We start from the raw sequence: 15,509 nt of genomic DNA, 5'->3' as shown, positions 1-15,509 counted from the left end.
CCTGGGTCCTCTGGAAGCGCAGCCAGTCTTAACAGCTCTCCAGCCTCCAATAACCTGTTTCCCAGGTGGTTGAGAGCACCAAATGTAAAGCAATGTGAAAAGTACTAAGTTACAAAACAGGTACTTAATAAAGATACTTGTTCTACTTTGCAGAAGGTATGCAGGGGACCAACCAAATACCTGGAAAAAAGACAAACCACCAATCTTTTGATTCTGATGAGATGGAAATTAGATAATGAAAACTAAAAACTACATGTGGAAGAGAAGCTGACTTCAGAGAAAAAATTCATGGCTTTAAGGACTTATACATTCCAAGAAACAAAGAATAAAAGTACAGAGAATAAACATTCACTATAAGATCAACTCCCTTTTATTTCCAATAAGCAGCTATTAATGAGTGCACTGGAATGGTAACAGCAAACAGGGAACAATGCAGAAAGGTGGACATGGTGGAAATGTCAAAGTATGCCCAGGCCCTGATTAAAGTATAAGAGATACATGACCTCAACCTCTATGTCCACTTCAACATTAGGTGTCCTAGGAAAGACTGTGTTGAGTGATATGTGGCTGGGTAAAGTTACTCGTTTTTGGTGTTTTTCCTTTTAAGACAAGATTTCTTTTCATAGTCTCGACTGTCCTTGAACTAGTTCTGTAGACCAGGATGCCTTTGAACTCAGATATCCACCTACCTCTGCTTCCCTAGCACTCTGATTAAAGGCAGGCACCACCACTGCCTGGCTAATTTTATCCTAGTAGCATGTTAAAAACTGCTTTTCCTAATGTAAGAAAAATACATGATGGCCTAACTTTTTCCTCATGCCAGTCACCAGCCCTAGAACCTCAAGTGTGAGAGCCTCTTCCTGCATGCTGGAGAGCCACAGAATCTCATACCTGAAGACATAAGCCTTGTGCCTGCCTGCCCATGCCTCTTGCTGGTCTCAGACTGCATAGCTAAGGATCTCTGGGTTTTCATTTTTCCTAAGTCTGTGAAGGTCAATAAACCCAGGGTGTGTTACACCTCAGAGTAAAGACTGGGTGGTTAGCAACAGAGCAAAAGACCTCTTGCAGAAACCACAAGGGATGAGTGAGTTTGGGCAATGAATACACGAGACTAACCAGACCATGACTGGAGAACCAGTAAACTGTCCACCTCCCGCTTGCCAGCACAGGTGCAGTTCAGGAGTAATGAGAGTCAAAGGAAACAAACAGATCATGGAGCAATTCTAGGGGCTTGTAGCTCCCATGGAATTGGTTCTAGTCTTGGTGACCCTACTCTTTGTCCAGTCCACAAGAAATGCCACCCTCACCAGATCCCTTCTATCCTGGCAACCCAGGGGCCCTCTTCCTTCCTAACAAGTGCCTCAGAGGGCTTGGGGGCCAGACTCCCTCTAGTCTACCTTTGGTAGGATTGACCAAGTGACTACTGGTGGCCCAAAGGTCAGGTAAAGTGTTGGACTGACTATATCTGAGCTCAAGGTTCTCTGAGAACCTGGAATGAGTTCCCTACTCCTGAATGATGGTCAGATACTGCCTGTTTAAACTTCTTCCCTTTACTCTTTAAAATGAGGCAGATAGGTGAGAAACCCAAAGCTGAACTCAGCTTTGCTAAAATTCTACTTGCCAGCCCTCATTCCTCTTGGAATGAGCTAAAACAGATAATAAGGGGTGACCACTGCCTAGTCAACCTGTATTTCAAACCTTAAGCTCAAAGCCACCCATGTCTCTACCAGTACACAATAAGCTGGGCAGTGGTGATGCACACTTTTAAACCCAGCACTCAGGAGGTTGAGGCAGGCGGATCTGTGAGTTCAAGGCCAGCCTGATCTACAGAGCGAGTTCTAGGACAGCCAAGTCTATATGAAGAAATCCTGTTCTGAAAAACCAAAAGAAGAAAAAAGTTAAAGAAAACTAAGTTCCACTGGACTCTAGAGTCCTAATTCTCTGCTATATCTCCAGTACTTACAATAGTATCTGGTATGTGGTATGTAGTAGTTGCTCAGTAATTGTGTTAAATGTACATGGGCCTAACACACAGTCTGTCAACTGGAGAAAAAGCATGTAGAAGTAGGCAGGTCACAGGAGCTCACAAATTCAAGACTAGCCTAGGCAACATACTAAGACTACCTCTAAAGAACAAACAACAAAACTTTATTACGATTCCAATAAAAACACAAAATTCTTGAGTTTGAGTTGTAAGCCTTATGTATCTTTCATTTGACTAATAAACTTTTCCACAATCCTATTGAGTCTTTCAGGCTCCATCAATTTATTTACAAGTTCTTGCTCAACTGCCATCAGAGCCAGGCCAGTAAGTTTCTCTTGTCCCATGGTATGAAGTAAGTATTTTTTAAGATGAGGCAGTGTGGAAAATGACTTTTCATTATTTGTTGAAGTAATTGGCCAAGATAAAGCAATATGTAACAGTTTCGAGATACAAGGAATATTATTGTGGAGACCATGCTGACTAAACAAACAGCCAAGGTCAATGAAGCTTAAAGAACCATAATCTGTAACAAAGTTGAGATTTGCATACTGTCGGTAAAATCTAAGTTCAGGGATAATGTCTGCATCAAGCTTATAAAATTCTTGAACATGTTTTGCGGCTGCTTCATCTAAGGGCTCATTCCATTTAAATAATAGCTCTGAAATTTGTTTCATTTTGCAATAGTCAAACTCTGAAAAACATAACTTTAAGTTTTTTAATACACTATCCAAACCTTGGTAGTAAATATTAATTTTATAGTGTTCATGTGCTGAAGTAGGACAACACACACTCCCTGAGTTGTCAGGATCTGTTTTCTGAATTTTTCTTCTTGTTTGAAAAGAGGGCTTTTCAACTTCAAAACCTTTACGGGTTATTTTTTTACATATTTCAGCTGCTCCATCCCAGATACTCTTGAAATACATGTCACTCCTTTCAGAAGATAAACATTCCAAAATTGCTTCTATTTTTGAAAACAAAGAAAAGGTGTCTACAGTTTCACTTTGAAACTCTCTAGAAAGAATTCCTGTAATACTGAGTACTCGATAAAGAAATTTCAAACAGAATATAAATTCAAACTTGGTAACCACCACCAACAGATCATTCAGTTGGTCAGCTATAGCTGTGCCTGAGGAACGGCAAGACACCGCTTTTAGTGTCTCAATGATCTCTGGAAGACACTCCGTCACAGACAGTAACAAGTGATCGTGGGCTGTCCAGCATGACTGTGATGTGTGTTTCTTACAAGTTTTATTTTGACTTAGTTTACACCTGGTTTGCAAAGCTGCCAACATTTCCCCTGACATACGAACAGTATTGAACAAAGAACTGAGACCATTTAGTGTGCTTCGGAGTTCTTTTACTTCTTTACAAAAACTAATGACTGCTAATTCAAAAAAATGTGCATAACAATGTATATATAAAGCTCTTGGCTCTTCCTTCTTGAATTCTGCTACAACTTCATTAAATTTTACTCTCAAATTCGTGGCACTATCATAGGCTTGACCACATATCTTACTAAAATCAATCCCGACCTGCTGCAGGTAAGCTTTGATATGCCTGTGTACAGGGACTGCAGTCATCTTGTCAATATTAACAAACCCCAGGAACCTTTCCTTAACCAGGACAGCACTTGAGGTTTTTTGTGGGTACCTCACGCACACTGAAAGCTGAACTTTTGTGGCACTATCAGTTGTCTCTTCACATATTATTGAAAAAGCTGAGGAGACATTGATCTCACTCACAATGTCTTGCAAGATTTCAGCCTTTATTATTTCAACAATCTCCTCCTGGACTTGTGTACTACGATAGTAGTCAACATGTGAATTCATAAGCTCAAACACTTCTCCTCCTTTATCTCTTGCTCTAATTTCTAGTAATTCCAAAAAATTGCCTTTATTAATGGATGAGATAGACTGGTCATTTCCTTTTAAGAGCAAACACTGTTTTCCAAGAAATAAGATGTTTTCAATGATGAGCTTTAGGTACCTTTTATTTCCCTCAATACGTTTTGAATAAACAGAAGAACCATCATGTGGCATTTCATCCAGAAACTGGTACTGTTTCCAAAACTTCAGTGACTTTAAGTGCACTTCACTTTCTTCATGCTTCTTGAATTTTTCTAGCATTTTCTCCCAGTCAGCAGTTCCTTGGGGTGCAAATGATTCTCCCTGGCAGTTAAAATTTTTCTGGTAGAACAAGTGGCAAGAATAGCAGAATGCAACATCATTCCTAGAACTGGGGTTCAAATGCTGAGGACCCGAGCGCCAAGATTTTCTAATACTTTGTGATTCTTTTTTAACTTTTTGGACTGTGGACGTAGACTTTGGATAACAAGGTCTGTCATGTACTTCCATAGATTCTATGTTGTGTCCCTGGTGTGACCCACTGTTGCTCTGTGCTTCCACATTGGGACCAACTGTGGCCTCAAAGTGCACCGATGAAGATGGGAGAGGGCTGGGTTGTTCCACACTATTACCAACACGACTACTGGATTCACTGGGTGAGTTCTTAGGACAAAAATGATAAAATAACAATTAATAGTTTTCAAATAATAAAAATACCAAACAAACTGTAGTATAAACTTCTTTATGAGAGACATTAACAATTATTATTCACCATGTAGATTCACCACTAAATGTTTAAAGGAGCTCTAGGTATAACACTGCAGAAAAATATATTTTTTTCAAGACAGGGTTTCTCTGTGCAGCCCTGGCTGTCCTGGAACTCTCTCTGTAGACCAGGCTGGCCTCAAACTCAGAGACCCGCCTGCTTTTGCCTCCTAAGTGCTGGGATTAAAGGTGTGCTAGAAAAAAATTGTTTATTACTCATTGACTAGAAATATTTACTCAAAAGGAAGTTAGGCATGGCACTCACCTTTAAATCCAGCACTCTAGAGGCAGAGGAAGGCAATCTCTGCAAGTTCAAGGTCAGTCAGAGTTACATAGTGAGATCTTGTCTAGGGCTGGGGAGATGGCTCAGTGGTTAAGAGCACTGACTGCTCTTGTAGAGGACCCAGCACCCACATGGCAACTCACAACTGTCTGTAACTCTAATTCCAGGGAATCTGACATCCTTATCTACATGCAGGCAAAACACCAGTGCACATAAAAGTAAAATTAAATAAAAAATTTAAAAATTAAAAAAAAAAGAAAAGTAAATAAGGAAAACTCGGTGGGAAATGTAACAATACTTTAAAATTAGTTTTCATTTTAAACATTTTTTGTTGCGTATGGGTGTTTTACCTGAATGAATATCTGTGCACTACTTATGTGCCTGTTATTTGCAGAGCTAAAAAAGAGGGCTTCTCAGATCTCTTGGAACTGGAATTATAGATGGCTATGGGCTGTCAAAGAACTAAACCCAGGTCTTCTAATGCAGCAGTCAGTGCTCTCAACTGCTAAGCTATCTCTCCAGCTACAACACTTTATAGCATATATAAAAATGTATCAACAGGTGGTGGTGATACACACCTTTAATCATCAGCACTCGGGAGGCAGAGGCAGGCAGATCTCTGAGTTCGAGGTGAACCTGGTCTACAAAGTGACTTCCAGGACAGGTAGGGCTGTTACACAGAGAAGTCTTGTCTCAAACAAATAAAACAAAACATATTACTAAGTAAATAAAAAACAAAACAAAACAAAACAAAGCAAAAACAAAACAAAACAAAAAAACCACGTAAAAAAGCCAAGTGGTGGTAGCACATGTCTTTTATCCCAGCACTTGGGGGAAGAAGGAGCAGGTGGATCTCTGAGTTCAGGCCAGCCTGATCTACAGAGTGAATTCCAGACAGCCAGGATTATAGAGAAACCTTGTCTCAACAAACAATCGAACAAACATCTATATATGAAAACACAACACAACACACACACACACATACAAACACACTCCTGTTTAAAACTGAAAAGAACTAGACTAAAACTTACTTGTATAATGACATTTGTAGGTATAGAAGAAAGTGAACCTGTTGAAATAAAGCATATATTCAAGATTTCATACTTTAATAGTACCAAAATTTCATGCAGCTTATTTCCTATTAGGAAACAGACAGAGTCAACAATATGACAAAGCATTGTTTATGTCAAATGCCTGTTTACCTTGTAAGAGATCAATGTTCATGAGCAGGTCAACATGATCATTTACCAATGACATTATATTGCTTATAACTGGAATTGGGTATTTCCTTGGAGAAAGATTTCCTTTTGAAGCTTTGTGTACCATGGAAACATTTACTGACAAAAATAAACAAAAATTCTTATTAAAGTCCAGGCGGAAACCAAAGTACTATTTGTAGTAAGTGTTTTTGTGCTGAGGGTTATAAATCAGTCGGAGAATGCTTGCCTAGCATACATCACATCTTATCCAGTAGTAGGCATGGAACACAGGGCTTCGTGCATGTTGAACAAGTACTCTGACAAGTCAGCTACATTACCACTCTGTTTGGATTTTTGTTTTGGTTGCTTGTTTCTTTTGAGACAGGGTTTCTTTGTATAGCCCTGGCTGTCCTGGAACTTACTCTGTAGAACCAGGCTGGCCTCTAACTTCAGAGATCTGTCTGCCTCTGCCTCCCAAGTGTTAAGATTAAAGGTGTGCACCACCACTGCCCATGGAACTTTTTTTTCTTGGTTTTTCGAGACATGGTTTCTCTGTATTGTTTTGGAGGCTGTCCTGGAACTCGCTCTGTAGACCAGGCTGGTCTCGAACTCACAGATACACCCGCCTCTGCCTCCTGAGTGCTGGGATTAAAGACGTGCGTCACCAACGCCTGGCTTTTTTTTTTTAAATAAAGATTTATTTGTGAGGTAAATGTTACTACATGGGTGCTAAGATCTGAACTTGATCCTCATAATTGAGCAGAAAGCGGTATTTTTTTAAAGAGAGTATTTCGCCACATACAGTGTTCTGAATGTATATGTGCCTCCATGCCACAAGAAGGCACCAGATCTCATTATAGATGGTTGTGAGCCACCATGTGGTTGCTGGGAATTGAATTCAGGACTTCTGGAAGCTGAGTCATCTCTCCAGCCTCCAGCAAGCATTCTTAGCTGCTAAGCCATCTCTCGAGCACTCATTTGGAATTTTAAGTCACTCTAATAAGGAAATTAGTCAGTTATAAATTAAAAGCAAAGTGAGTCTGTGTTTCCCAGTACTTAGTAAAGCTTTGGAGTTGTTGAGTATTACCTGTCGAAGATTCCATCACAGAACTGTCGTATGAAGAAAAACAAACAGAGCAGAAAACCTCTATGTTCCCCAAGTCATTAGTAATCATAATCATCTCATCTGAGCGTTTCAGTGTTTTGCAAGGAAAAGATCTAAGTATTCTGGGTGGTTTCTGTTCAGAAATTAAAAATAATATTCATATTTCTGGTATATCACATGCAACAGTAAAAACACTAAGCATAGCTACTGTAACTGCTTTTAGTTGAAATATTACAATTTTTTATACTTCCTTAGAAATGAGAAAACAGTAGAAGCTGTAACAACAAAATGAAGTATCCATCATTTAATAGCAATATTGCATATGCAATGATAAGAGAGATCATAAAAGAGGTTTATTATCCCAGGCAACTAAAGCTTACTGAATAAGAACACATATATAATTACAGTGCTTTTTTTTTTTTTAACTCAGTACATCATCATCCTTGAACATGAGCTCAAGAAAATCTGTCAGGTCTAAGGAGACAGAAAAGGGTAAACGTAGTATCTACTATTTGAGATACTGAGGCAGTAACTATCTCTAGGACAGTGGTTCCCAATCTTCCTAATGCTGTGACCTTTAAATACAGTTCCTCATGTTGTGTTGATCCCCAACCATAAAATTATGTTGTTGCTACTTCATAGCTGCAATTTTGCTGTTTTGAATTATCATGTAAATTTCTGATATGCAGAATATCTGATAGGGGACCCTCAATGGGGTTATGATCACAGGTTAAGAACCACTGCTCTAGGTTAACTTCACGGTAAAGATTCACAAGCATAGGCAGAGATCTGCCTGCCTCTGCACTTGTGCCTCTACCACCCGGCACTTTTTAAAAAGATTTATTTATTTATTATGTATGCATGCAGTATTCTGTCTGCACATATCCCTGCAGGCCAGAAGAGGGTACCAGATTTTGTTGCAGATAGTTGTGAACCACCAATGTGGTTGCTGGGAATTGAACTAAGGACCTCTAGAAGAGCAGCCAGTGTTCTTAACCTCTGAGCCATCTCTTTGGTGGCCTTTAACTGCAGCACTCAGGAGGCAGAGGCCGGTGGATCTCCTGTGAGTTCGAGGCCAGCCTGGTCTACAAAGCGAGTTCCAGGACAGCCTCCAAAATCACAGAGAAACCCTGTCTCGAAAAAAAAAAAAAAAAAAAAAAAAAAAAAGTAAGGACAAAATTAGTGTGGTGGTGGTTCACACTTCTAATCCCAGCTCTTGGTGGTGGGGGCAGAGACAGGAGGATTTCTGTGAGTTTAAGGCCTGCCTGGTCTACAGAATGAGTTCTAGGACAGACAGAAATGTAACAGAGAAACCCTGTCTCAAAAAACATAAGAACAAGGCAGGCATGGTGGTGGACCCCTTTAATCCTAGCACTAGGGAGGCAGAGGTAGGCACATTTTTGAGTTTCAGGCTAGCCTGGTCTACAGAACCAGTTCCAGGACAGTCAAGGCTACTCAGAGGCTAATTTTCATTTTAATCTTTTATTAATATGAATATTTTTGAAACAAATAGCACTGGCCAGTCTGGATCTCGGTTATATAGATCACGTTGACAACACTCCCAGAGACCTATCTGCTTGACTGCCTCCAGAGTACCACAATTACAGGCATGAGCTATGACACCTGGCTCCTCACCCTATCATTAAAATATCAAATGCTCCTGAAAAGGACCCCTTCTGAGGGTTGAATATAGGGTCTTATTCATGCTAAGCAAAGGCTCTACCAGCGAGTTAAACTTCAGTTCTCATAGAAGCATTCTTCAGGCAGAACTCCAACAGATCAAGAGACTCTGATGGTACCAATTAATTAACAATTCGATCCAGTCAGGAAAAGGATCGGGGCACACTCAGCTGTGGTTTCCAAAGGAGACTTTTACAGGGTTTCTCTGTGGCTTTGGAGGCTGTCCTGGAACTAGCTCTTGTAGACCAGGCTGGCCTAGAACTCAAGAGATGTGCCTGCCTCTGCCTCCCGAGTGCTGGGATTAAAAAGCGTGGGCCACCACCATCCGGCCAAAAGAGGCTTTTATTTTTTTTTGTGAGACAGGGTTTCTCTGTGTAGTCTTGCCTATCCTGGAACTCACTCTGTAGACCAGGCTAACTCAAAATCAAACCTGCCTTTGCCTTCCAAGTGCTGGGTTAAAGGCATGAGCCACCAATGACAGAATATTTTTTGTTGTTGTTTTGTTTTTGTTATTTTTAGACAGGTTTCTCTGTGTAGCCCTGGTTATCTTGGAACTCAGGGCTACCTTCTTCTGCCTCCCATGTGTGTGACACCACCACCTGGCAAGTTTTATTTTTTCCTTTTTTTAAAGATTTATTATGTATAAAGTGTTCTGCTTGAATATATGCTTACATGCCAGAAAAGGGCACCAGATCTCATTACAGATGGTTGTGAGCCACCATGTGGTTGCTGGTAATTGAACTCAGGACCTCTGGAAGAACAGTCAATTCTCTTAACCACTGAGCCATCTCTCCCTAGCTCCAGTTTTATGTTCTTAATGTTATTAGGAGGTAGGCTCTAAGCATTCACTTGAATTGTAACTCAATTGAGGGGTGTTTTTTCTTTTGGTTCCTAGCAGTCTTATTCCATATTGAAATAATTCCTTCTTTCTAAAGTTAACAGGGATTATACTCCCATGGATCACTTGCCCATTCACAAATGTTGTTCCCCTATCATGATTAGAATAAGACTGTCCCAGCAATTGGAGGGCAACTCCTTGTGCATGTGAATAATAGACCTGTCAGCATTTCCATTTGCACACACCCACCTGGGTTTTAAATCCTGTTTTTTTCCCTCAGGTTCCCCTTGCCCCATACAAGGTTTCTCTGTGTAGTCCTAGCCATTCTGGAACTCACTTTGTAGACCAGGTTGGCCTTGAACTCGGAGACCTATCTACCTGCAGCTGCCTCCTGAGTGCTGGAATTGAAGGCATGAGCTACCAACCACTTAAAAAAAAAAAAAAAAAAAGACAGGGTTTCTCTATGTAGCTTGACTTGGAACTTGGTAAACTTGATGAGATCCACCTGCCTCTGTCCCTCAACTACTGGGATGTATTACTAGATCACAGAGCATCACACAGCAATCAAGATATATATTAGTCCTATTTCATAGACAGGACCAGACTAGTAATTGTGTTCATCTCACTTAGTCTACCACAGCATGGCTAGCCTCTCTGATCTTAGTAGCAACTAAAGGTTCTCTTATAGGAACTATAAAAGTTTTTTTTTTCATTTTCATCAACTATCAATCAAAGAGTTCCCCAATGATACCAAACACACCAGAGATTACCTGGTGGAGGAAAAAGCAACTCTTTCTGCTCAGCTGCTTCTATGCACTAGCATTCTCTGCACTATTCGGTATGGAGAATGTGAGACAGACCGTAGTGCACGCAACAGTAAGCTCCACAGTTCTCATACCAATCACAATCAAGCTGGCAGTAGAATAAAAATCTGAAAAGTAGGTATTACTCAAAGACTAAAACAACAGAATCAATGACATTTAAATCGAATCCTTAGAATACTTCAAATGTTAAAAGTCACCGACACTTACAGTAGATGTCTTCTGGCACACGCTGCACTTCGGCAAAGTGCTATCAGTACACATGGTAATACATGGATTTCTTTTCTCTTCATATGATGAAAGGCAAGATTGGCTACAAAAGTTTTTGTTGCAGCTACTGTCCTTCAACTTGACATTCTTCATATCCTTCTGATTTAAAATGTCTCTAAAAACAACAACGAGTGCTTGTTAATAGGATAATAAATATATGAAGTAACTTACGGGTTTCTGTGTGCACATGAGGGGACCACAGCATGATATTGGATATCTTCCCCTCTTGCTCTCTATATGTCCTGACCCAGGCTAGAAATGGGAGCTAGAGTCACTGTTTTGGCTATGCTAGTTAGGTAGTGAGCTCTTGGGATCCTTCTGCCATATATTCACTGTAAAATAAAATAAAGTCAATTTAGTTTCAGAAATTAAGATGCTATTAATCAAACAATATTTTCAAGTTATTTCAGTCTGAACCTTGATAATCCCCAGCACCTACATGGAGCCTACAACTGTCTATAATTTCTGTTTCAGGAGATCTAGTGCCCTCTTCTGGATCCCAGGGGCAATGTAAACACTTGGTACACAGACATATAAGCAGGCAAAACACACACACACACACACACAAATTTGGAAGGTATTCTGTGTTTGCTTCTACTGCTGTAATAAAGGCCATGACCAAAAGCAACTCACTGAAGAAAGGATTTATTTCAGTTTACAACTTCCAGGTCATAACCTATCACTGACGGAAGTCAGGGCAGGAACTGAAGCAGACACCACAGAGGGATGCCGTTTAGTGGCTCGCTGTTCATAGTTTGCTCAATGGGCTTTCTTAGACAACACAGGACCTTGCCACCCACAGTGGGATGGGCCTCCCACATCAATCACTGATTAAGAAAAGACAGAAAACTACAACACAGTCATAAAATGGGGCATAAAGCACTTGTCCTGTCTCTCAGTGGTAGATTACTGCCTCAAGACAAAGTCCATATAGGAAACTTGAGTTACAACTTTAGCCATCTTTTTCACAAAACATTTTTATTTGAACATATGCTAAACTATTGTCCAGCAGTGGACATCGGGAAGCTATTTTCTTGAAAATGAAGAAAGGATGCCATTTCAAGAAAAACAACTCACAGCATTTACCACTGAGCTTGAAAGTAAAAGTTAGAAATTTTAGAAAAGCCGTACCTGTGTTGGTGGCACACGCCTTTAATTCCAGTACTCGGGAGACAGAGGCAGGCGGACTCTCTATAAGTTCCAGGCCAGTCTCCAAAGCAATAAAAAGAAACCCTGTCTCAAACAAAACAAAACAAACAAACAAAAACAAAAACAAAAAAAGAAAGAAAAGTTGTACTTGTCATTTCTAGCCTAATCAATTCTTAAGACTTGAAGGTTTTTCTGACGAAATTGGTGGTTTTTAAAATACTTTCTAGCTCTAACTCTGTTACTCCAACTGCATACAAGTTCACTGAGTTGTACAGTCTTAAGGGCTGGTTAATTTTGGTGTGTGTTTTTTTAATATAGTAAAATTTAAGGGCTGGCTCAGAGGTTAAGAGCACTCACTGACTGTTCTTCCAGAGGTCCTGAGTTCAATTCCCAGTAACCACATGGTGGCTCACAAACATCTATAATGAGATATGGTGCCTTCTTCTGGTGTGCAGGCATACATGCAGGCAAAACACTGTATACATACTAATTAAATAAATATTTTAATTCAATAACAAGTCTCCTCTTTGTAATAGTATTTTGAATGTCATCTTCAAAGTTATCTTTAATTTTGCTTCATTAAGTATTAATTAAAAAGATAATAAATCATTGCTCAACCGGCGCGTTGGTGGCCCACGCCTTTAATCCCAGCACTCGGGAAGTAGAAGCAGGCAGATCTCTGTGAGTTCATGGCCAGCCTGGTCTACAGAGCAAGTTCCAGGACAGCCTCCAAAACAATACACAGAAACCCTGTCTCGAAAAACCAAAATAAATAAATAAATCATCGCTAAAACAAAACAAAACAAAAAAAACCCTTAAAAATGATTTAAATTTTTGGGACTACAATTGTTGCTGTGGTGGTGTATGCCCTTAATCCCAGCACTCAGGAGGCAGAGGAGGAAGCATATTTTTGGTTCCAGGGTAGTCTGGTCTATAAAGTGAGTTCCAGGACAGTCAGGAAATGCCATCTCAAAGGAAAAAAGAAAAAAAATGTTATGGAATGTGAAATTTGTACAAGTCTCAGTAAGGAGTTAGAGAGAACTCTCTGGTTCAGAACACTGGTTGTTTTTCCAGAGCACTTGGGCTCATTCTCAGCACTCACATTGTTTCATAACTATCCATAACAACAGCTCAGGGAATCCAATGTCTTATTCTGATTACATACAAGCAGGCAAAACAATCAAACATGCAAAATAAGATAAATATATCTAAGAAGTCTCAATAAAAACATAGGTCATTACTATGAGTAGTGATGGCCTCTTCCAGTCTAAGTTTGATTACCATCTTTCAACTGATTTATAATTTGTAATAACTATATATATATATATAAATTCCAGAGGAAGCCAAAGTTGTCTGTTTTTGCTCATACATGACTGTTATGCTTTAAAAGAACAACTTACACAGTAAATTCTTTCTTGCATGAGTCATTTTCAATGCCTGTGACATGTAGCAAAGCTGGGGCTGAAGAAATGGAGTGCATATATGCTAAACACAGCAACATAGTGTCTTAACGTCTCAGGGTCCCAGTTTCCTCAAAACCAAAAGAAAAGGTCTGCACTGGGTGATCTCTAATGTCCCTTCCAGGCTTATGATTCTGCAGGAAGAGAAAGCAGGCTGAAGAGAGTGTCCTGGAACTCACAGCTAAAAGGAAAATCAGTGACAGATATAGTAGTATTGTAAGACTGAGAAAGCAAAGAGAGGGCTTGGAAAGATGGCACAGAAATTAAGAGCTGTAGCAAACAGTGCGGCAGACCAGCCAAGTAAGGAATTGAATCAATCCTGTACAAAGGGTTTGTGAGCCTATTAAAATAAGTGCAGGTAACCCAATGTGGTGGCACACACCTATAGTTCCAGCACTTGGAAAGCAGAGGAAGGTGGATCTTTGTGAGTTCAAGTCCGGCCAGCTCCACACAGTGAGCTCCAGGCTAGCCAAAGGCTACATAGTAAGACCCTGTCTCAAAACAAAGTAAAAAACCCTAAGGGAACTGGCAGCAAACATGAGAAAATAATTTTCAGAGTTGAGTCCCTGACTCAAAAAAAAAAAAAAAGTTGATAATATACCACACATCTACATTCTTCTCACTAAGGTGACATATCTTCAGAGAAGATGAAAATATATAAAACTGTGACCAAGACTCTGACCAAGATCCATGTAGCAAAATAAAAGACATAATTTAGAATCACATACTTTGAGCAGTTTAAGCACATCCTCTTGATGGGAGCTGGTGAGATGGTGGATGACGTGTATTCATTGATGCAGAGTCTGGAGCAGAAGAGCTCAGCAGACCCTTTCTTCTGGTAAGCAGTCTGCCCCTCCTGTAAAACTCTTTTACAACCACAACAGGAAAGCTGGACAGCTGTGGCTGGAACTGCAGGAAGCATTTTATTCATGCCAGGTGATACCAGAGAAGGCTGAAAGTCAGTAGTCAACTGTGGAGCCTTAGAAACAAAATAGGAAGAAAATAGTATTTTCAATGACATGCATATACACCTGTTTAATTTAGAGGTTACTTCTCGACATGAAACCCAACCCACAATAACATAATATCTAAAGGCAATTTTTAGAAAGTAGATAGACTAGCTGGGCAGTGGTGGCACATGCCTTTAACCCCAGCACTTGGGTGGAAGAGGCAGGTATACCTCGAGTTTGAGGTTAGCCTGGTCTACAGAGCAAGTTCCACAATAGCCAGGGCTATGAAGGGAAGGCCTGTCTCAAAAAAGCAAAGTACAATAAACAAAACAACAAAAAACTAAAAAGAAGATAAACAAAATTTGCTATTTTACTGATCAAGAAAAGTAATGATTAATTCTAAAAATGGAGAGTTTCTTTTCTCCTAAATTTTGGGTTGTTGGGTTTGACAATACTCTGAAAATAGAGAAGTGAAAATAATGTACAGAATGTCTTCAAGTCAACTGGATAATTCAACAGAAAATGACAAATTAAGCTAAAGTGTGCTTAGTGATTTGTGTAACGGACTGAACTCCAAGTTATGTGTTTGTTGTTTGTTTGTTTTTATTTCCTTGGTGTAACAGTTCTGGTTGTCCTAGAACTTACTCTGTAGACCAGGCTGACCTTGAAATCACAGAGATCCACCTGCCTCTGCCTACTGAGTGCTGACATTAAAGGCATTTGTCACCACTGCCCAGTTACCATTTCATTTTTGTGCCAGAGATTTTAGGCAAATAGATAAAACAAGAAAAAAAAGACTAATGTAAATGTGTCATTATTCATAGATTTCATGATTGTGAATACAGAAAGTCCAAAAGAATCTATAAATTTAACAAGGTCAATATTAAAATTTTTAGGGGTTGGAAATTGAGGCCCTGGGTTTGATTGACCCTCAGCTCTGGAAAAACAAAACAAAAAAGCTAATTTTATTTCTTTGCACTAGGAATATAAAAGGTACATTTAACTATTTCATATTCATATTCATCAAATGTAGGATGCTGTAGGTATAATTCAGTGGTAGAGCACTGTATTTGATCCCACCATTGGGGGAACTAGTAAACACCAGATATAGAAATAAATCTAAATGCCAAGTCTTCTGAACCAAAGTAAAACACTGCTAAG

General features: G+C 39.7%; 1 protein-coding gene across 3 annotated transcripts in view; it reads right to left on the bottom strand.

Moving 5' to 3' along the window:
- Nucleotides 1-347: 347 nt before the first annotated feature.
- The window catches only part of Zmym1 (zinc finger MYM-type containing 1), a 35,524-nt gene continuing 20,362 nt past the window's right edge, over nt 348-15,509 (bottom strand). For 2 of the 3 annotated variants that reach the window (XM_005079458.4, XM_021232760.2), the window contains 6 exons: nt 14,127-14,377; nt 10,730-10,904; nt 7,163-7,313; nt 6,079-6,213; nt 5,908-5,945; nt 348-4,491 (listed from right to left, as the gene is read on the bottom strand). In XM_005079458.4, the coding sequence (XP_005079515.1) occupies nt 2,200-4,491; nt 5,908-5,945; nt 6,079-6,213; nt 7,163-7,313; nt 10,730-10,904; nt 14,127-14,329 (2,994 nt within the window). In that variant the 5' untranslated portion in view covers nt 14,330-14,377 and the 3' untranslated portion in view covers nt 348-2,199. The remainder of the gene's footprint in view (nt 4,492-5,907; nt 5,946-6,078; nt 6,214-7,162; nt 7,314-10,729; nt 10,905-14,126; nt 14,378-15,509) is intronic. The other variant, XM_040756607.1, reaches the window with a different exon arrangement.

The sequence above is a fragment of the Mesocricetus auratus genome, unplaced genomic scaffold (assembly GCF_017639785.1).
Source record: "Mesocricetus auratus isolate SY011 unplaced genomic scaffold, BCM_Maur_2.0 Super-Scaffold_100014, whole genome shotgun sequence".
Classification (NCBI taxonomy): Eukaryota; Metazoa; Chordata; class Mammalia; order Rodentia; family Cricetidae; genus Mesocricetus; species Mesocricetus auratus.
Note: the sequence above shows the minus strand (reverse complement) of the source record. Positions and strands in the feature narration are given on the sequence as shown.